Raw genomic sequence first — 25,145 nt, 5'->3', positions numbered from 1 at the left:
ATCTTTCGCTGATATGCCATTAACAAACATGACTATATCGGGTGTAATCTGATTGTTCGGCCGTATGGCCGAACAATCCGATTACGATGTGCCCTGGGTTCTGGTGGGATCGGTCGGGTCAAAATCAAACCTGACCAATCGACCAAATGACCGATCTCCGCCGGACGAAAGATGTCGGCACACACCACACACGATCCGAAAATCGTACGAATCCTCGATTCGTACGATAGGATATGTGTGTCTATGGCCACCTTTAGGGTAAAATGTATGTAATTTAGATATTTTTGACCTCTGGGTCCGGAGCCTGCAAATCAAGACACGTGTGCACCTGGGCTCTCTACATTGGATCAGGTTCAGCGCAAGACAGTGATGTCACTGGATCTGCACACAAACGCCTTGCTTGCCTTCATCTTCCAGTAGGGCAAATGAAAAGATATTTAAAGAAAATAGAAATAATGATTGAAAAAAGATAAATGGGCCCCTGATCACAATGGACCTCTAGGCTATATCCCATAGAAGCCTATGTATTAATCCACCCCTGGATGCTGCAACTAGAGGATGAGGTTCTGTCTTACCAGCTCTTTAGATTTGCATTAAATTTTATTCTCCTCTTCCGGATGTCTCTGCTATGTATTTCTTTCCTTCTGTAGGGAATGCTCGGTACAGAAAGAATCATAAAAAATGGTTATTATGTATTTAAATTCTGAACTTAAAATAAAAATAATGAATCCAGAATAAAAAAAAAAAACAATATAACTCTCTACCAGTATCGGAATAGTGAAGGGATCCCATGACTTGTTTAACTCAGCCTGCAGAACTGATAATGAGAGCCCCCTGTATGGTTGTCACCTGTCTCGTTTTTACTTTCCAAACGAATGGTGATTCCTTAGCTTGACAATGAAATACTGAGGATTCTTCTTCTACTTACATAGAAATTGTATTATCTTTGTCTCTAGGGTAGATCCACTTGGCAGTTGGACAGCTAAAGACTGTGACCTTGTGTACAGAAATACCACACACGTACGATGTCATTGTCCTCAGTTTGGTACTTATGGCGTCCTGATGGATGGGTCCCACCGAGAGGTAAAAATGACAGTTTCAGGAATTAATGACAGGAGTTACATTTCCTGGTCAGTTTAAGGAGATCTAACCATAGTTCTTTAACTTTGGACTTACAGCAACTGGAGGGAGACCTGGAGACCTTGGCCATTGTCTCCTACACATCACTGTCCATCTCGTTGGCGGCTCTTCTGGCCACCTTCTCCATCCTCACCTTTCTGAAAGGGCTGAAATCAAACACCCGTGGAATTCACTCCAATATTGCTGTAGCCCTCTTTTTTTCTGAGCTTGTCTTTTTATTGGGAATCAACCGCACAGAGAGTGAGGTAAGAGTAAATAAAGTTACGGAAAACCGTTCTAGAACTGAAGATTCACTGTAGACAGATTAGTTTTTGGTGATTGGAATAACTAGGCATAGCCAAGGTGAGTGTAACAACCCCAATTGTCTGTTTCATTAAAAGGCTTTAGAATATTCGATGCAACTTTAAACTTGTTCCCTTTCCTTCTCTTCCCAGTTTCTTTGCACTGTGATAGCCATCCTGCTGCACTATTTCTTCCTCTCAACATTTGCCTGGCTGTTTGTGGAAGGCCTCCATATTTACCGCATGCAGACAGAGGTCAGGAACGTCAACTTTGGTCCCATGAGGTTCTACTTTGCCATTGGCTGGGGTGTTCCAGCCATTGTCACTGGTACGTATAGCTTCAAAGTGATATTTATTTCCATTGTATGGCTTACTGCTCGGGTTGAACTGGAAAATCGGAAAATTTCTAGCTTCACAACAGAATATATATTTTATATATATATGTTTGTGTGTGTGTGCTGGGTTCCCAGAGCAGTACAGGTATGGGATCCATTATCCAAAAACCCGTTATCCAGAAAGTTCCGAATTACGGAAAGGCCGTCTCTCATAGACTCCATTATAATCAAATAATCCAAAATTTTAAAAATGATTCCCTTTTTCTCTGTAGTAAGAAAACAGTTGCTTGTACTTGATCCCAACTAAGATATAATTAATCCTTATTGGAAGCAAAACCAGCCTATTGGGTGTATTTTATGTTTATATGATTTTCTAGTAGTCTTAAGGTGTGAAGATCCAAATTACGGAAAGACCTGTTATTCGGAAAGCCCCAGGTCCCGATGATTCCAGATAATAGGTCCAATACCTGTTCTTATTTTGTCCTTCCCTTATGGTAGCCCTCAACAAAATAATGGTTATTGATATTTTGCCTTAGGATTGTTTATCAAGCTAAGTCTTACAGTTCCAAGCTTTTGAGGCATTGTTGTTGGTAAATTTGCTGCCATTTTCTTTTTTCCCAGGTCTGGCAGTAGGGTTGGATCCAGAAGGCTTTGGAAATCCAGATTTCTGTTGGATATCGAGCTACGATAAACTAGTATGGAGTTTTGCTGGCCCCATTGCGATTGTTATTGTGGTAAATATATATTTAAAAAAACAAATAGGGTTGTGGTCGTTCAGTGCTATTTAAAAGGAGCCAAGTTTTTCTCAGGTCTAGTAACTAATAGCAACCAAGCAGGTGTTTGTTTTCCAAGAGCAGTTATTTGCTTTTGGTTACTACAACTGGGGAACATTTATAAGTGTTATTACTTTATCCCTGTTCAGTAGATACCTTCATTTAATTCTGAATGTGTATTTTGGAGCTTTTAGCCAGCCAATGGGAGAGTACAGCAATAAACATTCTGGATATTCTTGAACCTTGGCTTAAACTAGATACTTTAAAGGGATACTGTCATGGGAATTCTTTTTTTCCCCAAAATGAATCAGTTAATAGTGCTGCTCCAGCAGAATTCTGCACTGAAATCCATGTCTCAAAAGAGCAGATTTTTTTATATTCAATTTTGAAATCTGACATGGGGCTAGACATATTGTCAATTTCCCAGCTGCCCCAAGTCATGTGACTTGTGCTCTGATAAACTTCAATCATTCTTTACTGCTGTACTGCAAGTTGGAGTGATATCACCCCCTCCCTCCCCCCCCCAGCAGCCAAACAATTATATTGTGATTTCCCTATGCAAAAATCCCATCATTCCCCAAAGTGTATAATATCCTTTTAACTCTCCTGCAGGGCCTTCCATGAAATAATCTTTCTGAAGATACTGTTTCTCTAGAGAATTTTCTGTAGCTGCTGCGGTGGGATGTTGTTTTTGTCAGTTGCATCACAGGGTTTGTTCTATACTTTCAATGGCAATTTCTTTTATTTCCTAAAGTGCTTATGTGTTGTCCATATTGAATTTCAGCTAAATGGAGTTATGTTCCTCATGGTGGCCAAGATGTTGTACTCCCCGGGACAAAAGGAAACCAAGAAGAATACAGTTCTGTAAGTATCTTTCCAAAATGATTATCCTTTACTGTATTTACAGAACAGGAATTTCATTGGTGACGAGCAGAACCCGAAGAACCAATCACTAAGCAGTCTTCTACATTTAGGGGGTTATTTATTATGCTCCGAATATCCGAAATTCAAATAATTCGTAGTTTTCGGACAAAAAAAAAAACTACACATTTTTTGGAATTTATTAAAGCCTGATGGTTTTAAAAGTCCTGTATAAGTCAATGGGGAAGGTCCCAGTGTCTGTGCTGCTGTCAGTACTGATATCCAATAATTTCGGGGATTTTGGACCAAGAAGTCAGAAAAATTCGTAGTATTTGCTGAAAAATTTGTACTTTTTGGACAAAGCTTTGAAGTTATCAGATTTTGCCCGACCCAATTTTTTGGGACTTTTTTAATGATAAATAAGGTCCATTCGGACAGATCTGATTTTTATGTTACAAATACTTGACCTTGATAAATTACCCCCTTAGTCTATTTTTGGTCTTAGATGCTTCCGTCTAGACTGTAGCAAATATATGTTTATTTAATAGTGCCTGACTAAAGTATATAATTAATTGTGTACTTCTTATTTTTTATCTGGCCCTAAAAGAGGAAAGTGGTGTGAACCTTTTCATGTTTAAATTAAACTTTAATATTAGAGTTTATTATTTTTTTTTTATTGTTAATCACATTTAAAATAAACTTTTAGCTAGTAAACTTTAAATTAATGATGCTGCCCAGAAGAACTATATGGGGACTGAAAAGCCCAGGCCCATAAATATGCATAGAAAGGATAGTCTCAGGCATGCAGGTCTCCATCTGGATAGCTTTGAACTACAGAGTAGTAAAGTCAGTTTTCTAATTAAAGCATTCCTATTTGGAATTCCATTAAACTTCTAACTCTTTTCAACTGAGCTTCCCATATTAACTCATCTGCTCTAAATTATATTTGATACCATAGTCTATTAATTAATGGCCACTACTCTTATTGGGCTTTGGATTGGTTTAGGACAGAAATATTGATGATCTTTTGTCTTTTTACATTCCTTGTATAGAGGCCCCCCTGCATATAGAGTTTTAAGTTTATCAATACTGACATCATTAATGGTATATGGTCCCTGTAGAAAACCTTAGTGGTATGCAGTGTCGGACTGGGCCGGCGGGACACCGGGAAAAACCCCGGTGGGCCCCGGGCTCTTGTGGGCCCCGCCGGCCCAGATCCGCTACTTAGTGGGGCGGCGCGACCCCACTTTGTTTGGGGTCGCGGTAGAATACAATGGCTGCGCATGCGCACAAACGCGGCGCCGTGCGCATGCGCACAAACGCGGCACCGCGTTTGTGCGCATGCGCACTAGCCCCCCTGCAGCACTCCGGAGCGGCAGTGGCGGCTGGAGGGGGCCCTGGGGCAGTAGCCCCGGTGGGCCCCATGCCTCCCAGTCCGACCCTGGTGGTATGGGTGGTGATCCAGCTCCTTCCACCCAGGACCGCCATCAGAAATCGCGGGCCCCATACGACAAAATTTCCTGGGCCCCCTGGGCTGCACCCACCACAAGCTCCACCTACAGGTCCGCCCCCCACCACACAGTAAAAAAACAAAAAAAATATTGGTGGCTAGGTTTCCCACATTAATAAAAAATAAAAAGATATTGGTGGTCAGGGCCCCCCATAAAAAAACATTTGTGGCCAGGGCCCCCCATTAAAAAATATTGGTGGCTAGGAGCCCACATGAGAAAAAAAAATTGGTGGCCAAAATTGGTGGCCAGGGCCCCCACCCACATTATGAGAAAATTGGTGGACCGGGCCCCTTAAACGTCCATGCCTTCCCAAAGTCAGCAGCTCTCAGAAAGTTGGGGGGCCCGACTAATCAAGTAAGTGTGGCGTGGCCGGGCCCCCCTTACCCTCGGGCCCCCTACAACTGTCCCCCCCTGATGGCTGCCCTGCTTCCACCCAACCATATTAGGAAAAAACATCTACTTCTTCTTTAGATGGTGCGTTCCTTATTATCATGTAGACTTGTATTTGCATTGATAAGTGAATTCAGCAGCTGTAGCAGCTCTACTCACTTTTAGGTACAGCCAGGACATCACAATTCAGATGCAATGCTGGATATAGCGGCTTGCCTGGTTCATTCTGCAGATAAATTATTCTGCACTCTGATTTACGATCCTGTATTCCTGATTTTCCATAACATGATCTCCATTGCCCTCTAGTGAGTGGTGGGTTCAATGATCACCATTCTGTTCTCTGAAGCATTTACACAAGATCTATAGGAGTGTAAAGATATGAGGACTGTGGTGGGATTGGTGTGCTTCGATAAATTGGGCTCAGCTGTCTACTACAAGACTATATACATTCCTCCAATTAACTTCTTATAATCCCTGTAACCCCCGCTGTCTGGCTTCCCTTTGGCAGCTTTATTAAAATTTATGACTTCAACTGTCCCTAACGCACAGTTTCCCTAATGCATAGTTTCAGCCCCTTTTTATTATCTCGTTAAACTGAACAATTAGTGAAAGTCACCACATTAAATTGAAAAGACTCATGCTTTGTTCATGGCTAATAGACATTGTGTGTAGTGAGAGTTGCAGCTCCTTCACTCCTTCTTTTCATCCCTAAACCTCATCTTTTATACCTTCCATATTTGTACCCCCAATAACCTCCAATGGTTTTTCATTAGTTTAATTTCTTTTCAGCCTGGAGTTGCCTTCTGGAAATAGGTCCTCCAAGTAGGGCACTCTTAAAGGATAAGTAAACCTTAAAAATAAGTGAATGTAAAATTGATTTGAGTGCTATTCTAAGAACTTTTGCAATGTATATTCAGTATTTATTTATTTTTTATTCCAAGATATTAAAGGATACATGTATTGTTAATATGAATGAATTTTGATACAACAGCGCCACCTGCTGGTCATTTTCTGACCAGTCTGACCACCAAGTAGTCAAGGAAGTTGTCAGGAGAAAGAAAGAGGCTGCTCTGATGTTCCTCTGCTTAGAAAAGATTTGAGAAATGTTTCTAATCCCTCATCAATTTTACAATCACTTATTTTTAAGGTTTACTTATCCTTTAAGTTGGTCACTCTTGACTAAGTAGGTAGCCAGCGGCCCTCCAGCTGTTGCTGAACTATAACTTCCAGAATCCTGTTGCCTATTGGAGGTCCACAAATTCCCTAGATAACTCTCTTATGTGACCATTTATTTACAGCCATTGGATTATGTCTTTGTTGCTTAAGCAAAAGGTATGGCAGCCCCATGTATGAACATGTATATAGAAATATGTATGTTCTCGTTCTCCCTCTCTCTTAAATTTCTGGTAATGTTAATTCCTTTTCCCTTTTGTGTGCTTCTTCCTCTCTCTGTTTAGCATGACTATCCGCAGCTCCTTCATTCTCCTCCTGTTTATCAGCATTACTTGGTTATTCGGGCTTTTGGCTGTGAATAACAGTGTCCTGGCCTTTCACTACCTCTATGTTATCCTCTGCTGCTGGCAGGTAAAACTCTTTCATACTGGATTCTTCTAGAACATTCTTTCCCAAAGGGCTGACATAAGCACTGGGTAGCGATAAAGTAGAAAACATAAAAGATTTTGGGAAAACTTGATTTAATCTAGGGATGCACCGAATCCACTATTTTGGCTTCAGCCGAACTCCCGAATCCCTCTCCAAAGATTTGGCGGAATACCGAATCCGAACCCTAATTTGCATATGCAAATTAGGGTTGGGAAGGGGGAAACATTTTTTACTTCATCAAAAGTCACGCTATTTCCCTCCCAGCCACTCATTTGCATATGCAAATAAGGATTCGGTTCGGCCGGGCAGAAGGATTTGGCCGAATCCGAATCCTACTGAAAAAGGCCAAATTCTGGCCGAATTCCGAACCGAATCCTGGATTTGGTGCATCCTAATTTAATCACATTTAGTTGTTCTGTCCTATATTATTTCTGATATTTCAGATATTATTATAATAGAACAATTCTATGACAATGGTCAGAGACTAGAGGTCTTATTTGTAAGACACATGGTGCAAAGTAGGGATGCACCGAATCCAGGATTCGGTTCGGGATTCGGCCTTTTTCAGCAGGATTCGGGCGAATCCTTCTTCATGGCCGAACCGAAACCAAATCCTAATTTGCATATGCAAATTAGGGGCGGGGAGTGAAATCATGTGACTTTTTGTCACAAAACAAGGACGTCTAAGATGTTTTTCCCTTCCCACCCCTAATTTGCATATGCGAATTAGGATTCGTTCGTTATTCGGGCCGAATCTTTCACAAAGGATTCGGGGGTTCGGCCGAATCCAAAATAGTGGATTTGGTGCATCTCTAGTGCAAAAAAAATGGATGCACGGTGCTATGTTTGTCACTCATTACATTCTGTCCTGTGGTTTTCACCTGAAGGTGCAGCTCAGTGCGGTCCCAGAATAAAGTACAGGAATATGCACCTTCCTGTAGATACAGGGTGTGCAGGTAGGAAGGGTGTGGCACATGGGAGTTATTAATACAAGTAGGAAGGGGTGTAACTACAGAGGAAACAGACCCTGTGGCTGCAGGAGATATAGAGGGCCCAGGAGGTATAGAGGGCCCAGGAGGTATAGAGGGCCCATGAGGCCCAAGTTAGTGAGTAATTGAAGTGGAGCCTGCAATGAAATCCCACTTGTGCACATGCCTCATAGATGAATCCTAAGGAGCACAAAAGAATCCTGAACTTGTGGTCATAGTATTTGTAAATGAAGCTTCTTATATTAACCCCATGGTTTATATCACTACACCTTTTTGAAACGGTACATTAGGAGCTCCATAAAGCTGGAATATTTTGCAGGACAGAAACTGTATGTATCAAGACCAACACACGCAACATATCAAATGGGTGGTTCACCTTTAAGTTACCTTTCATTATGTTATAGCATGGCCAATTCTAGGCAACCTTTCAATTGGTCTTCATTATTATTTTTTTTCTAATACTTTTTTTACTATTTGCTTTTCCTTCAGTTTCAAACGGGGGTCACCCTATCCAGAAAACAAATGCTCTGTAACTATTTATAGTTTTTACTGCTTTTTCTTACTCCTCTTTCTATTCAGGCCCTCTTCTATTTATATTCCAAACCTAATAATTCAATTCATGGTTGCTAGGATCATTTGGACTCTAGCAACTGGATATCTGAAATTGCAAACTGGAGAGCTGCTGAATTAAAAAACTGAAAAAATCACAAATAATAAAAAATGAAAACCAATTGCCCCAGAATATCACTCTCTATCTCTAAAAGTTAATTTAAAGGTGCACAATCCCTTTAGGCAATCTAACACCTCTACTACAACATCATTTGGAGCAATGTAATATTTACTTTATTGACGATGAAATAAATTCGCTTTAACTATGCATAAGGTGCAAAAAAACCTGGTCAATCTCATGCAAGTAATATAATCTGATGATTCACTGTTTCCCCTGCATCTTGGGGCTTTTTACATTTGGAGAAAACCAATGGATACCTTCAACCTACTGTTACCATGTGCTGGATCCATACGGATGGAAGAGCATGTTGTGGAAGCCATAAGGCTTGCTTTTCAAACCGCTGAGGTTCTTGAGACTTGTCATACTGTTGAGGTTCTTGAGAGTATTTTACAGAAGCAGATCATGTTGCACTGTTGCCATATTCCAAGGGGATTATATTGTGCTATTTATTTCTTCGTCAAGAATCTCATGACGCCCAGTTCAGAACTTGAATGATAGAGTTCCAAGAATACAGCACCGGAAAAATTGCCCAGTGTTAAGAAGAAACATATACAAATTTAATAGAAATTGACATTTTACGATGATATTATCCCTTTGGTGGAAATAAGAAAGCACAAGGGACCCGTCAATTCCAGAATAGATGTTCTCAGTTCTCATGGGTTATAGTACATATCATTACCATCGATCATTTACAGCTTTTCCCAGAATATAATGCTAGTTGCTAGAACATTGACTTTCAGAGTGGGTTACTGCTTCTGTATCTTATGTAATAGTACAACTGGCCCGGCCTGCGGCTCTGACTCTAACAAACCAGTGTGGTGCTTGTGTTCTATCATTCTGTGCTCCATACGCCTCCGGGTAGCTGAGACTTCTGTTGTTTATTAATCCCTGAGCTGTCAGGATCCTGATTTACGGAAAATCCTCATTTACAGTCCTACTAAATGTCACACTAAAGTATTGCATTAGAGAAAGTCACTACCTTAGCAGAATTCGTTATAGGCTTAATTCAGTTAATTCAGTCAACACTGGAGGAAGCCATATACAGTATTGGGATCTACAGTTAGGTCCATAAATATTTGGACAGAGACAACTTTTTTTCTAATTTTGGTTCTGTTCATTACCACAATGAATTTTAAAGGGATCCTATCATCGGAAAACATGTTTCAAAACACATCAGTTAATAGTGCTGCTCCAGTAGAATTCTGCACTGAAACCCATTTCTCAAAAGAGCAAACAGATTTTTTTTTTTTATATTCAATTTTGGAGCTAGACATTTTGTAAATTTCCCAGCTGCCCCCAGTCATGTGACTTGTGCCTGCACTTTAGGAGAGAAATGCTTTCTGGCAGGCTGCTGTTTTTCCTTCTCAATGTAACTGAATGTGTCTCAGTGGGACATGGGTTTTTACTATTGAGTGCTGTTCTTATATCTACCAGGCAGCTGTTATCTTATGTTAGGGAGCTGTTATCTCATTACCTTCCCATTGTTCTTTTGTTTGGCTGCTGGGGGGAAGGGAGGGGGTGATATCACTCCAACTTGCAGTACAGCAGTAAAGAGTGATTGAAGTTTATCAGAGCACAAGTCACATGACTTGGGGCAGCTGGGAAATTGACAATATGTCTAGCCCCATGTCAGATTTCAAAATTGAATATAAAAAAATCTGTTTGCTCTTTTGAGAAATGGATTTCAGTGCAGAATTCTGCTGGAGCAGCACTATTAACTAATTCATTTTGGAAAAAAATGTTTTTTCCCATGACCGTATCCCTTTAAATAAAACAACTCAGATGCAGTTCAACTGCAGACTTTCAGCTTTAATTCAGTGGGTTGAACAAAAAAATTGCATAAATATATATCATTCATGACGACACACATAGTGGGCCCTGTAGAGCAGCAGTAGACAATAATACTGGGAACTATTACCTATAGTGGGGAGACACAGTGTCGGACTGGCCCACCGGGATACCTGAAAACTCCCGGTGGGCAAAGGTGTCAGTGGGCCCTCATGCTGCTCAATGTTGGCCTATTTCATGGCCATTCTATGAGAACAAAGAGCCTAAATAGATGGAATAATAGATTATGGTATGTAAACAAAGAGACTAGGAGACTGGAGGTTGAGTGAGGAGAGGAAGAATATAGTACAGAGAGTGGGCCCCTGGTCTAAGGTATTTGGGTGGGCCCCTGGTGTTCCAGTCCGACACTGGGGAGACACTAGGCTCACATGGTGACAGTTGTGTTATATTTAGTGGCCTATTTATCAGCAGTCTCATTTTCATGGTTTTCAAGGTTTTTTAAACCGCAACTAAACTCACTTTGAATGTCATGAAATTTATTAAAAATCAGCACTAAAAAAGCACCAATGGGAAAAGTCGCAACTCCAGATGAAAACTGTCAAAATCATGTAGAAGTCAATGGCAGATCTTTCTTCGATTTGTGGTTTTAGAGGTAAAAGGGACATCTGCCATTGACTTCTACATGATTTTGACAGTGTTTTTCTGGAGTGTTTTTATATTCGGAATTGTGACATAATAAATCCCGAAAAAGTCACACTTTTTTTCCCGGCAACGTTTTCGGATTTTGACATCAAAAAACCTGATCTGAAAAAGTCAAGGCTAGGGGCAAGGCCAGACATGGCATTTTTGCATCGTTTTTACGTTGCGTTTTTAAAAAAGGACAGCCAGGCGTAAATACGCTACTGAAACTACATGCGTTTTTCAGCACATAGGATTCTTTTCCCAACATGCAATTCTCATTGTTTTCATTGTTCTCATTGAGAATTTGGAATACGCTGCGTATTTACGCAAAGTGTGGTTTCAAACCTGCAGATCCCATAGAGTCTATTGATTTGGTAGTTTCTTGACATACTGGTGTTTCTGCTAAAAAACACCAATACTGGCGTCCTCTGGAGGATTTCAGCTTGCAAGCGCCCTGTGTGAATTGCCATAGTGCGTTTTCCATTAGTTTCACTGGTAGTGCAGTTTATGCACAAAGAATGGCTGTTCTTTTTTAAAACCACCACAAAAACGCCACGTCTGGCCTTGCCCTTAATAAATTGGCCCCATGGGACAGACAGTACTACTTGGGCCTGGCCCTGCTTCTTGCCTTAAAGAACATGTATGAAATCTATTATCCTCAACCCATTATAATTAAAGCTAAAAAATACTGTAATGACATTTGGAGGCCTATTTATTAAAGGGGTTGTTCTCCTTTAAATAAACTTCTAGTATGATGTAGAGAGTGATATTCGAACCCCCCCCCAAACTGAAAGCTAGAAAAATCATTACAAAAAAATATTAAATAGGAAAAATAAATGCCAACTGAAAAGTTGCTTAGAATTAGCCTTTCTATAACATACTAAAAGTTAACTAAAAAGGTGAACCATCCCTTTAAAGGTCGAATTTTAGTGGTACAGGTGTGGGACCTGTTATCTAGAATTCTCATGACCTGGGATTTTCCAGATAACAGATTTTTCCATAAGTAGGATCTTCATACCTTAAAGGGCATGTAAAGGCAAAAAAAAAACAAAATCCCATTTTTACTTTCTTCAATGAAAAAGAAACCAATCTCCAATATACTTTAATTAAAAAATGTGTACTGTTTTTATAAGAAACCTGACTGTATGCAGTGAAATTCTCCCTTCATTTACTGCTATGGATAGGACACGGTCCCTAACTGCTCTGCAGGGAAACAATCATACTTATGAACAGCAGGGGGAGCCCCTGCCTTACTTCCCCGCCATGCAGAACTCAAGCAGCTTTGTTTGTTTCCCTGTAGAGCAGTCAGTGACTGTGTAGAGATTTGTATTGGATTTTATTTTTGCCTTTACATCCCCTTTACTGTTTCCAACTCCAGCTGCAGGGACAAAGATCATGGAGCCAGATTTTAACAGATAAACTGGGATACTATTTGGAGTATTATTTTGCTGCAGCCACTGGTTCTGCAGAGTTGGAGAAAGTTTGTATTAAACAATACAAAAACTATAAAATAGACATTAGATTACATGACAACACAGGACCCAGTGCAGTCGGTATATACTGATTGTTAATCAGTCTTGTTGTATCGGCTTCTGGCAGATGTTATTTGACTTGTGCTGTTTTGATAATTTATGGTGATCCCTAAGCAGCCCAGACCACACTGAGCATGTGCACAGTCTTGGTCTTGCAAAGATGTATAAAAAAGTTATAAGATGGGGACCCCCTGTGGCCAACTTTGAAAGCATAAATCATTTGTTTGATTAGGCTTGTGGTGCAGTAAGTCCATTTTTATATTTAGTATACAAAATACAGTTTTTCTAGCCTTATTCTATTTTAGACTTTACTTCCACTTTAAACCCTACTTGGAATTAAAATGTCTCTTGCTGGGTGTCTTTCATCTGTAGGGTCTGGCTGTGCTGGTTCTGTTCTGTATGCTGAACGAAGAGGTCCAAGAAGCTTGGAAAGTGGTCTGTCTTGGCAAAAAAGGTCAAGGAGAAGAAATATCCAGGCAGGCTCAGGTAAAGTAGCAATTACCTGAGAAAAGTTTTCAATCTTATTGAAAAAGTCAGTGAAGACATTTTGTGCACTGAATGTACTGGCATATCTCAGGTTAATTCACTGCTCAATATCCATTTTGTGTAGCGGTTTTTCTGGCATGACTGGGGTTAATTTACAGTACATTAACCATATTGCGCAGTGATCTTACTGGCATGCCTGGGGCTAATTCACCGTTCATTATGCATTTTGTGCAGTGATCTTATTGGCATATCTGTGTTTTATACAATGAAAATAATATAAACGGTGCTCCACCAAGTAGATCATGTGGTTCAGGTGTATCAGCCCCAGACCCCCAGCTTCAGGGAGCACCAATCCAAAACGCTGAGTGAGTTACACACAGATATAACGCACAGCCAAATAACAGGGCTATCCGGTATTCAGAGGAATCCACAGGGCAAATAATATATATATATATATATATATATATATATATATATATATATATATATATATATATATATATATATATATATATATATGAATAATATATATAAAAAGTTAAAAAGCCCATGACTAAGTACCTTGCAGGTACAAAACACATAGGGCCTATAGAGATTCATTTATACTTTTAATTATGACCAATAAAGACTTAACTTTTTAACTGATATTATTGGCCCTTCGGATTCCTCTAAGTGCCGGATAGCCCTGTTCTTTTGTTGTGCGTTATATCTGTGCTTAATTCATGCTCATTGGATCTATGAATCCTAAACATACTGCATACATTGCTCGGATAAAGATGGTACAGGTATTGGACCTATTATCCAGAATCCTCGGGACCCAAGACTTTCTGGATAATGAATCTTTCCATAATTTGGATCTTCATACCTTAAGTCTACTAGAAAATCATGTAAACATGAAATAAACCCAATAGGCTGGTTCTGCTTCCAATAAGGATTAATTATATTTTAGTTGGGCTCAAGTACAAGCGACTGTTTTATTATTACAGAGAAAAAGGGAATCATTTTTTAAACATTAGATTATTTAATTATAATGGAGTCTATGGGAGATGGCCTTTCTGTAATTCGGAGCTTTCTGGATATCGGGTTTCCGGCTAACGGATCCCATACCTGTATAAAAATATGATTCCTGTTGTGATTTGCATTCAGTATGGGGGTGACAGCCCCCACAGCTGCACGTATGTTACTTGATACTAGGTTGAGGTAGGAGGATAGGAAGCTTAGGAGCTATAGAACTGTAATAATGATTTTGTATTGACTTAGATTACCATTCTAAAAGTGAAACTTAAAGACCTTTGTGTTCCCCTTTACAGCTACAGGTTTATATATGAACAAATGTTATATATGCTCAAGTAATTGATTTACTGTGTTGCTCTTAGGGTCCAAATGCATATAACAACACCGCCCTGTTTGAAGAGAGTGGTCTCATCCGAATTACATTAGGAGCTTCCACTGTGTCCTCCGTGAGCAGCGTACGGTCAGCCCGGACCCACTCCAGTCACAGACCCTACCTGAGGTACAACAGGCTAAATTATAGTATCAATCACGTCAAGCTCACACCAGGATATGAATTATACTATAATCACTTTCTATGTCACTTTCTCACACCGTGATTTTCTTACCCACTTGCGGTGCTAACTATTTATTTTCTTTGCTTTTCTGCCTTATCTCAGGGATAATAAAGCCCCTCGCCAGGGTTCAGCTGCAGCTCAGAGTGTGCGGAGCCAACATTCGGGCCCTACAGACCTAGATGTGGCCATGTTCCACCGAGATGCTGGAGGTGAGATAACAAAACCATAGCACAGCACTAGCAGTTAGGTACATAAAAGCTACATGGCACCAGGGTGTTCAGGTAATCCTGTTATTATTGGTGCCATGGCTTTCTGTGCTATTCCCCCCTCCTAATTAAAAATCGTCATGATACAGGTCTATAGATACACACATTTTATCAGAGCTGCTGACTAACAAACTAGCCCCATTTGTCCTACTTGTGTCATGATAAAACTAGATTTCTCTATAATATTCCAATAAAGGCAACTTTTGACATTGCAGATGCTATCTTTCTAGAGACAATGTTAAGATCCTTAAAGGCCTAGTTTGAACAGTGAGCTGTTTGTGTTCCCTTGAAGCACTGGGATTGTTCAGGTTGCTTATTGGTTATATAGTAGGTCAACTGGTGCTACTATTGGAGACAATATCAGAATGGTTGATGTCTAGCTCATTAGTGAGCCTCATTGGTCTTCTACCAGTCAGATAATACAATCTCTGTCTTATATTCGACACTCAGGTCAGGATTCTGACTCGGACAGTGACTCTCTGGATGAGGAGCGCAGTCTATCCATCCCTTCATCAGAGAGTGAAGAAAATTTCCGCCCGCGTGGCCGATTCCATCGCCAGTTCAAAAAGGCAGCACACAGTGAAAGGCTTCTTACCCACCCAACCAACCACAACCCTAAAGGTAACATGAAATACTTTTCAAAAAAGGAGTAGTTTGCCAGATTTTAAGTGGCCTTAAAGAACTCACTAGTGTTTTCTGCAGTTGATTATCACAAACTCAGTTTTTGACCAGTAATAATTATGCCCCTTAGTGCAGGGGTCCCCAACTTTTTTTTACCCATGAGCCTCATTCAATTGTAAAGGTAGTTGGGGAGCAACTGAAGCATGACAAAGTTCCAGGGGTGCCAAATAACGGCTGTGATTGACTAATTGGTGGTCCCTATGTGGACTGGCAGACTAAATGAGTCTCTGTTTGGCAGTACACCTGGTTTTTATACAACCAAAACTTGCCTCCAAGCCTGGAATTCAAAAATAAGCACTTGCTTTGAGGCCACTGGGAGCAACATCCAAGGTGTTAATGAGCAACTTGTTGCTCATGAGCAACTGGTTGGGGACCACTGCCTTAGAGTATGGCTACTTATATAGCTGGTCCATAGTTCTAAGCATATTGCAAGCATATTGCAGGTCTGTGAAATGAAACTCATTGCTTCAGCCGCTTCGTAGCGTACATGAAGAGAGGGCAACAGGTGGGTTCACCATTAGGTCCAACTGATACGGTCTTATTAAGATTCAAAAGGCTACATTTACGGCCTCCTGGGTAATGTGCAAGGCTTATTGCCTTCAGCAATTGCCGAATCACTGCAGGTCTTGAGTGAAATGACCTGCAGCTAGCCCCTGGAATCTAAGCATTCTAAGGCCAGATTATTTTATATAACTAATTGGGATCGCTGTGACAGCACATGGTTGTGCACATCGTGCTGTTCAGTGGCCTGACTAGAGTGCACGGGGCCCCCTGCAAAAAAATCTTCAGAGCGGCCCAGCGCACTTCATTCCCGTTCCTCCCACCCACTTCCTGCATCTGCCCACTTCCTGTCCTGGCCAGCCCACTCCCTCACACAGACTCCGCCCACTACCTGCCCTGTGCTGACGGCTCTGCTTTCCCGTCGCAGGTAAGAGAGCAGCGGGGGAAGGAGAGGGGTTCTTGTTGGCTATAGAGGAAGCCTTTATAGTTTTGCCACTGGAGCCGGTGTATTTCTAAACTAGCAAATGGATATTATTGTTTATATTATTTTGTTCTTGTGCCAGATGTGGATGGTAATGATCTCATGTCTTACTGGCCAGCCCTGGGGGATTCGGAGGTTCACCCCAATTCACTGCAGAAATGGGGATCAGAGAGGAAACTTGGGCTTGACCAGAACAAAGATGCTGCCAATAACAACCAGGCGGATCTGACCAGCGGGGATGAGAACTCACTGACACATTCCCACAGACATAGGAAAGGTAAGCATTCCGGCTCCTCAAACCACATGCACGATCATAAGAAGAAATTGTTCTTGAATAATAATATATTTTCATTTTTAATTTTATACTGTTTCAAAGAACACTTGCTTTAGTCTTTGAAATAAGGCAGTTAATTCCAAAGTCTTTCTTAGTCATCTAAGTTGTCACATCTGTATCCTGAAACAAAAAATAGTATGTTAATTCTTTTAGACTAATTAGAAGCAGGACAATTAACCCTTCTCACAGAGAGGTTACAATCTAAGCTGGGTTACAGAAGGCAAGGATAATAGAATACTATATGCCAAGGCAAATGGAAAATCTTATAGAAATGGATCTTACTCTAAGGATAAGGGGAGTAAAAAGTCTTCTTAATTGGCAGATAAAATAGAACTGACTAGATAACTACAGGTCCAAAAAAAAGATTTTTGTTTAATTAGGTTTCATATGAATGAAAAGAAAAGTGACAATATTTCATTTCCATTTAGGTATTTTGAAAAACCGACTTCAGTACCCACCAGGTTTGGCATCTGTTGGAAGAATGACCAATGAATTATCGTGGTATAAAACTTCCACCTTGGGCCACAGGGCGGTTCCAGCAGCTTCTTATGGCAGAATGTATTCTGGAACTGGAAGTTTGTCGCAACCAGCCAGTAGATACTCTTCCCGAGAACAGCTTGATATGTTAATGCGAAAGCAGATGTCCAGAGAACAGCTGAGTCAAAATAATTCAAGAGAACTGCTTGAAGCTGTGCCCAGCAGGCATGGATCCAGGGAACAGCTGGACACTATACCAAGCAGGCATGGTTCCAGACAGCATTTAGATATAATTTCTAGCAGGCATGGGTCTAGAGAACATTTAGAAAGTATACCAAGCAGACATGGATCTAGAGAACAACTAGAACAGTCAGATATCATAAATGATAGGATGGATCATGCGAATTCCATGCCTAAAAGACATTGCTCTAGAGAGCATCTAGAGACGTTACACAGCGGATATGGATCAAAAGAACAACTTGATCAAGGACCAGTAAGGGAATGGGTAAATACTTTGCCAAATCAGCAAATATCTAGAGAGCAAATGGACTCTTTACTCAATAGACAGGCATCTAGAGAACAGTTAGATGTTCTGTCTAGAAGACAACCATCAAGGGACCAATTGGCATTAACTCGTCAACCTTCAAGGGAACAATTGGACTTTATATCCAGAAGGTCTAATTCCAGGGAACAATTGAATACAGTGCCTAGTACACATCAATTAAGGGATAATATAGACCCTCTTTCTAGAAGGCAACCATCAAGAGAAAACTTAGAGTCCCTCTCCAGAAGGCTCCCTTCGAGGGATAATCTTGAACCTCTTTGTAGGAGGCAACCTTCAAGAGAAATTCTAGAAACGGTTCCCAGTCGTCACCCTTCCACCGAGCAGCTAGATATTCTTTCATCAATTCTTGCTTCATTTAATACATCTGTTCTTTCATCCACTACTAATTCAACCCAGCAAACAGTGACTCCTCCAGTGCAGAATTCCTCAGCTCCCTCTGTGCTATGCTCATCCACACCTCATTCTGCAACATCGCAAAGTATCTCGGAGATGTCAGCAGATGCTGAGTAAGTGTTATTGGCTGACATAGTTATCTGTTCGATGCTAAAGTACGGTTGTATTTTATTAGATTTAGGATCCATGCTGATTTGTACCAATTTTATCATTGTTGATATCATGGAACGTTAGACTGCAATGAGACCTGAATTAATTTAAAAATAATAAGATAAATATGTTTTACCTCTCTGAAAAAACAATTGATAATTGTGTCTCTTTAAAGTTAATTTACTTTTTTTAATGGCTTTTATCATGAAAGTCATGTTCTATGCACATAGATGTGATTTTATAGATTCATAAAGGCTTTCTATGCCAGCTCATGAATATTTCAACACTCTGGAATCTCTGAAACTGCCTCTGAAGATCCACATCTTTCTTTTACTGGTAGACCTTCTCCTTATTCCCACACACTGAGAGGGTCTGTGTTGCTGCTTGTGGTCACTTAGGGACCTAGGGAATTATCTGGATCAGCAGAAACAGGTTACTGTCATCTAAAGCAGGGATCCCCAACCCTTTGAACCCGTGAGCAACATTCAGATGCTAAATGAGTTAGGGAGCAATACTAGCATGAAAAGGTTCTTGGGGTGCCAAATAAGTGCTGTGATTGGCCATTTGGTAACCCCTATGTGGACTGTCAACCTACTTGAGGGTCTGTTTGGCATAATGTGTGTTTTTAATGCAACAAAAACTTGCCTCCAAGTCAGTAATTCAAAAATAAGCTCTTGGTTTGAGGCCACTGGGATCAACATCCAAGGGGTTGGAGAGCAACATGGTGCTCACAAGCCACTGGTTGGGGATCACTGATCTAAAGTGTAACTGGAATGAGTAAATAATTAAGCATCATTGTTCCTTGTTACAACCTTTATTAACCTGGATTGCAAAATAGATCAAACAGAAGAAACCTTTCCATGCTGGCTTCCCATTCATCTCTTTAGAAGCACACACCACCATGGTCCACATGTGTGCTATCTATTTTTATCTTTGGTACATGTATAGTTTAAGAGATGTTTAATTTTAAAGAAATAGGGTCGTAATCTCATCATATCGAGCCTGTTGCTTGGTCAATAAGTGACATTTCTTGGTTGCATAGCAGCTATTACAATCTGCAGAAGGTATTATATAGGGTATGAGAAGGTACATGTTACTAAACTTGGGTTTCTTTTGAAAGGTTAGTGAGGAATGATGCTCATTCCTGAAAAACTCACTTGGGTCAAAAAGAAAGGAAGACACGGTGGTCAACTGCGCATGTCAGCGTGCCACAAAGTATTGGCAAACAGATGTCTGCAGTCCACTGGCCAGTTGCCACAAAAGGTGACCAAGCAGTTGAAGAAGATCAAGAACCTCAGGTATTTCCTTATAGCAACAACACATGAAAGTGGCAGGAGAACACACAGTCTTCATACAGAGGTGCGAGACGGGCAGAGGGAACCGGCTACGGTGGATCTAACAGCACTGTGTCTACCAATCAAAGGACAACGTTGCTGTGAAACATTCCTTTTCAAAAGACTGTCGTCAGGGGGAGTGAGGGCAGAATAAACTGAGTAGACTTTTTTTTATACATTTTGTACGTTTGTAACCAGAGCTAAAAGAAAAATTTCTATCCTTATTTTTACGGATTTTATTGTCGTTGTCATTCCAATGCAGATGCTGTTCTTTCTGGGGTTATTTCAAGTGAAATCTTATGAAATCTGGTGATGCTTGGATTGCAAGGTTATGGGGGGCAGGTCTGTTCTCACATCTGGATTTAAAGGGGGGTTCACATGAACTCAAGTGACGTAGATATTCTGATAATTTGCAATTGGTCTTCAGTTTTTTTGATCAAACTGAAAATCCACAGAGCATCCTCAATTGCAAAATAGTTTTAGCATACTAAAAAGTAAACATCCTCTTTAAGCACAGATTGCTAATGGGGGGTGTAGCGAGTGGTGGTAAAAGAGTTACACTTGTAGATGAGTAATTTTGGCTGGTGCTTTAAAACATTGAACTGTACATCTGACTTTAGCTGCTCACTGTCATAGGAAGCAGTGATAATCTGTAAACATCATGGCAGGCAGGTGCAGGCAGGCAGTCTAGTTGTAGACTAACATCTGAATGGCTTCCACTTACCCATCACATCTACACTAGTTTTTCTGGCTTGAGTAAAACATCAGCCCAGGTATCAATGCATATAAATATAGGGTTGGCAACCTTCTGAGCATCAGGGGAAGTAGGTTTGCTAATGATACGTCAAATACATTATTTTTTGGTGGAGATTTTATACTTGACCTGCTTCCAAAGGCAGTGTGTGGAAACTGCAGAATTCTCCATATTGCCCTCTGTGATGGACATCTTACCTCATATAGTGGCCAAATGAATTCAAACTCCTACAGCCCACATTTGTTTCTCAAACTACCCTGTCCTCCGTATGGACTGTAAAATTTTACATGGAAATAGTGAACCTTTGACAGTTTCTTCACATACACATACTCAACACTTTATCCTCCTCTTTTCCTCATTCTGTTGTAACAGTGACTCCTCCTTCTCCAGTGCCTACCATTTGTACTGTTCTCCTATAGCTACAGAAATGAGTGCTCCCCATTCATGTCCAACATTACAACCACCTTATTTGTTTCAAATATTGTACTTGCTGCTTTTGATGTTTTGATATTGCCAAGATGAAGATGCAAACAGCTGCTCCTTCAATGTAACCATCAATGTACTGGAATATTTTGTCAGCAGAATATTACAAAAACCTGGTAAAGTCTTAAAAGTGGATAGTACTCACGGCGATTTGATGACTGTAGGCCTCTCTAGATGAACCATGGTGATCACAAATGCCTTACTTAAAACTGTAGGGCTTGGGAAATTCACAGATTTAAACCTTGGCTGACACCACCTTCTTCTATTTCTCTACATGCTGAACAAGTGGACAATAAAGTTGTTTTGTCCCTAAACAGCCCATGAACTGAAGGCCACCTATACTTGATCCAAGTGATCCATTGCATTGACCAAAATATATCCCAAACGTCTGCAAGTGACCTGAAACAAAGGGCAGATTTATCCAAATTCAAGTTTTTACTGCACTTTGAGGTTTCTGCTGAAGAAAAAAATGCAAATTCCAGTTTCCAAAACATGACGTATATTAAATGCAAAAAAAATTGGGCACGCAAAGCTGGCGAGTTTATGTAAAAGTCAATGAGATGTATTTTTCATTTCAAATTTTCGAGATTTTACACTTAGCAGTCTTCATTGATGATGGTCGGTAAATTCTGTGTCATTCGGGCTGATTTTTCCTGGTTTTATGTTAATTTGAATAAGAAAATTAACAAAATGGGATGTAAATGGCCAGTCAAAAAAAGGCAATAGATAACGGGAATCAGCCCCCAGTACCACAGGCACATTCACCAACAATAGAAAAAGTATCCCGTTGTAAATTCTTCCATTAAAATGGTTCTTTTATTCCAAATTCATATCAAAATAGTAATAGGCATACAGACCCCCACAGTATTCTGCCTTACGCGTTTTAGACCCTCTGGTACTAAGTCATAGACTGCCTATGACTAATATGAATTTGGAATAAAAGAAAAATTTTAATGGAAGAATTAGTTACGGGGTATATTTGTTGGTTGAGTTAATTTGAGATTTTTCATAAATAGGTCTATATTCAAGTTTTTTAAAATTAGAACTAAATGTAATTTTGATAAATCTGCCTCTAGAAATAAATCTTTCTTTAGGGTCAACTATGTGCGTTTGTGATCTCTTTTGAAACATGAAAATTTTGACCTGAAAATCCAGATTTTACTAAAAAAAAACATGATCTGAATAACATTTACTAATGCAGTTAGAGAAATGGTGCGATATGTCAGTGTGTGTGTTTGTATGAATATCAATGCGCACGCAAACATATGGCGGTGTGTGCGTGTGTTCGGTTCTTGACTCTTAACTGTTATCCGCGGAAACAGAGGGAATGGACGAAACATGTTTACATTATTTTTTCAGGATGTATAAAAAGAAACTGGAAAGTCTATTTGTTATGCATATTTATACGACTGCCTATTTATTTTCATTTTGTGGTTCATTTATAAGCGACTTTCTCTTTTCGTGTTTTGATAAATATTCAAACTGTTTCTCACCAAAAAAAGTCGTGTTTTTTTTTATTTTTGTAAATTATTAAAGGGAAATAGAATATCTTTTCTTTTTACACTTTTTTTCCATTACAGTGAACACATTTTTTTATTTTTTATATTTTGATATGACTCTGTATATTAGAACAAATCAGAAAACAATAACGTGTTACATGAGCTGCACTCTCCACTTTTCCATGTATCACAGTACAGTGACATAGAAGCCTGAATGTGGGGATCTTTTAAAGGCAACACAGTTCAATTCTTTGGGAAAACAGTGTTAAATTGTGTGTGTTTTGTTTTGATGACAGCTACTAATTATAATATATGAGCAGCTTTTGCGCACCCTTTATTTAAGGTTTTTTTTTATTGTTTTTATTCAATTATAACCAAAATAGAGAATTCTTAATTTATTATTGTCCATAACTTTTCATATACATATGGTATTATAAGAAAAAAACACTCGGGACTTGTAGGAGCAGATATATTACAACTGTTGGGGAGACCACTTGTGAGGAGAAAGACAAAAATTTCACACAATCTCTCTGGATTCTGAACTCACAAAGAGTCAGAACCCCAAACAAAGTAATCACAGCATTTATAGACTTTTTAAAAGGGAGTTACCTGTAGGAAAGTATCGAGGTTTTGCTCTACAGAGCAGAAAAACAAAGAACTGCTGTTACAGCCAAACAGGTGGCTCTACCCTCAAGGCCAGGGTAATAGTGACCAAAGCTATCTTGAGAACAGGATCCATCCAAATCAACGGGGCTCCTGGGGAATCTACATACACAGAATTGTATTCTCTATCCAACTATGTTGAAAAAAATGGTGTTTAGTTTCCACTAAACTTTTATTTAAGAATGTTGGTTCTTTCTTACACTAATAATCCTGGTTTTGTTATAAATTGCTTTGAGTTTATGGTTGCTTTGAACTCTTCCATTAGGGAAGAGGAAGAGGGGAGTAAATGATTGACCAAGTTTTGGCATTTCTCAGATGCTCAGCCATTAGGTATTAAGAACAGTATTTCTTAATTGGCCACACATTATAGCTTACAGGTATGGGACCTGTTATCCAGAATGCTCGGGACTTGGGGGTTTCCATAATTTGGATCTTCAAAACCTAAGTCTACTAGAAAATCATGTAAACATTAAATAAACCCAATAGGCTGGTTTTGCTTCCAATAAGGCTTAATTATATCTTAGTTTGGATCAAGTACAAGGTACTGTTTTATTATTACAGAGAAAAAGGAAATCATTTTTTAAAAAAAAATATGATTATTTTGATAAAATGGAGTGTATGGGAGATGGCCTTTCTGTAATTGTGAGCTTTCTGGATAACGGGGTTTCAGGTTAATGGATCGCACAGCTGTACTTGATTCTCCTTTTCACGTGGCATACTTTTCTTCGAGTGATAATTCATTTTGAAGTAGGAATTTGGGATTTTTAATTCATTCTTCAATGATAAATTATTCAAAGTTTCTCCATCTAATTTTCTCATTTTTATTTCACAATCTATATGCACTTGTAATCTATACTGAAACGCTGTCATCAATATATCATACACACAAATTTGTCTTATGATTCTGGTTACATTTATTTTGTTACAGTTCTCTTTTTGATGCTTATTTATTTGACAGAAAATCTTTATAATTTAATTGCACTTCTACCCTTTTGGGAAAAAAACTACATTTTTAAAACATTAATTGTACTTTCAAGACAATTACTGTTACTTGAAATAAATGATAATTATAGACTAAATTTTACGCACTCTTATGCGTGTTTTGGTTTGAAACTCAAAGCTGCTCATCAGAAATGTTTTAGGGTACTGAAAATGAATAATATTATTAATTATGTTTTTTTACCTGTTTATTTATTGTATCTATTTTAGTTTCTCCATCAGCATACATTCCTTTCATCAACAGAATAATGTGCCATATTGAATTGTCAAACAAATTCCTACCTAGAATTTCCAGAAACTTCAAACCAGACCAGAAGTTCAAGTTTATGTCCCAAAATCCACAATTAGAAACATGTACAGGGTTATGCAAAAGTCTGATTAAAGCCAAAATTTACAAAAAATGTGCCAAAAAGCAGGTTCTGAGCTTTGTGGTGGATGTGACTGGTGTGCACCTTGTTTCTTACAATCCAGAGAGAGAGCAGAATGGGTCACTGTGCGCCCCGTAAGCACAACGTGGAACTGTATCGGTAATAATAAGCAGTTACACATCTAGTAGCATAACTAGATATTACTGGGCCGCACAGCAAATTATTTTTCAGGCTGCCAGAAAAGTTTAGAAGTTGACTTGTTTTACCAATATTTATTGAAATTGTATATGAATTATGGCCTCATGGGCCCCTATACCTCCTGGGCCCCCCTGCAGCCGCAGGGTCTGCTTTCTCTATAGTGACGCCCATGTATGCATCATGAAGTTGTTGTACCTATGAAAGAACCCATATTTTGTATTCTTGCTTTGACCTGGGGCTCAGAATGTATTTATAAGGTAAGAGTAGAAGAGGAGGGTTACCTCCCAGCGAAACCGTGTTTCTAGCAGAGACTGTAGCTCTGTGAGACTCCT

General features: G+C 39.5%; 1 protein-coding gene across 4 annotated transcripts in view; it reads left to right on the top strand.

Moving 5' to 3' along the window:
- The window catches only part of LOC108715881 (cadherin EGF LAG seven-pass G-type receptor 3), a 153,896-nt gene extending 130,862 nt beyond the window's left edge, over positions 1-23,034 (top strand). For 2 of the 4 annotated variants that reach the window (XM_018261406.2, XM_041561738.1), the window contains 13 exons: positions 957-1,083; positions 1,179-1,385; positions 1,575-1,749; positions 2,378-2,490; positions 3,314-3,393; positions 6,749-6,875; positions 12,986-13,099; positions 14,476-14,612; positions 14,770-14,876; positions 15,384-15,554; positions 16,679-16,873; positions 17,359-18,478; positions 19,636-23,034. In XM_018261406.2, coding sequence (XP_018116895.1) covers positions 957-1,083; positions 1,179-1,385; positions 1,575-1,749; positions 2,378-2,490; positions 3,314-3,393; positions 6,749-6,875; positions 12,986-13,099; positions 14,476-14,612; positions 14,770-14,876; positions 15,384-15,554; positions 16,679-16,873; positions 17,359-18,478; positions 19,636-19,663 — 2,701 coding nt within the window. In that variant the 3' untranslated portion in view covers positions 19,664-23,034. The remainder of the gene's footprint in view (positions 1-956; positions 1,084-1,178; positions 1,386-1,574; positions 1,750-2,377; positions 2,491-3,313; positions 3,394-6,748; positions 6,876-12,985; positions 13,100-14,475; positions 14,613-14,769; positions 14,877-15,383; positions 15,555-16,678; positions 16,874-17,358; positions 18,479-19,635) is intronic. The other 2 variants (XM_041561740.1, XM_041561739.1) reach the window with 2 other exon arrangements.
- Positions 23,035-25,145: the final 2,111 nt, after the last annotated feature.

This window comes from Xenopus laevis, chromosome 4S (assembly GCF_017654675.1).
Source record: "Xenopus laevis strain J_2021 chromosome 4S, Xenopus_laevis_v10.1, whole genome shotgun sequence".
NCBI classification, from domain to species: Eukaryota; Metazoa; Chordata; class Amphibia; order Anura; family Pipidae; genus Xenopus; species Xenopus laevis.
The sequence above is the reverse complement of the archived record's forward strand: the minus strand, read 5'-3'. Positions and strand labels throughout refer to the sequence as shown.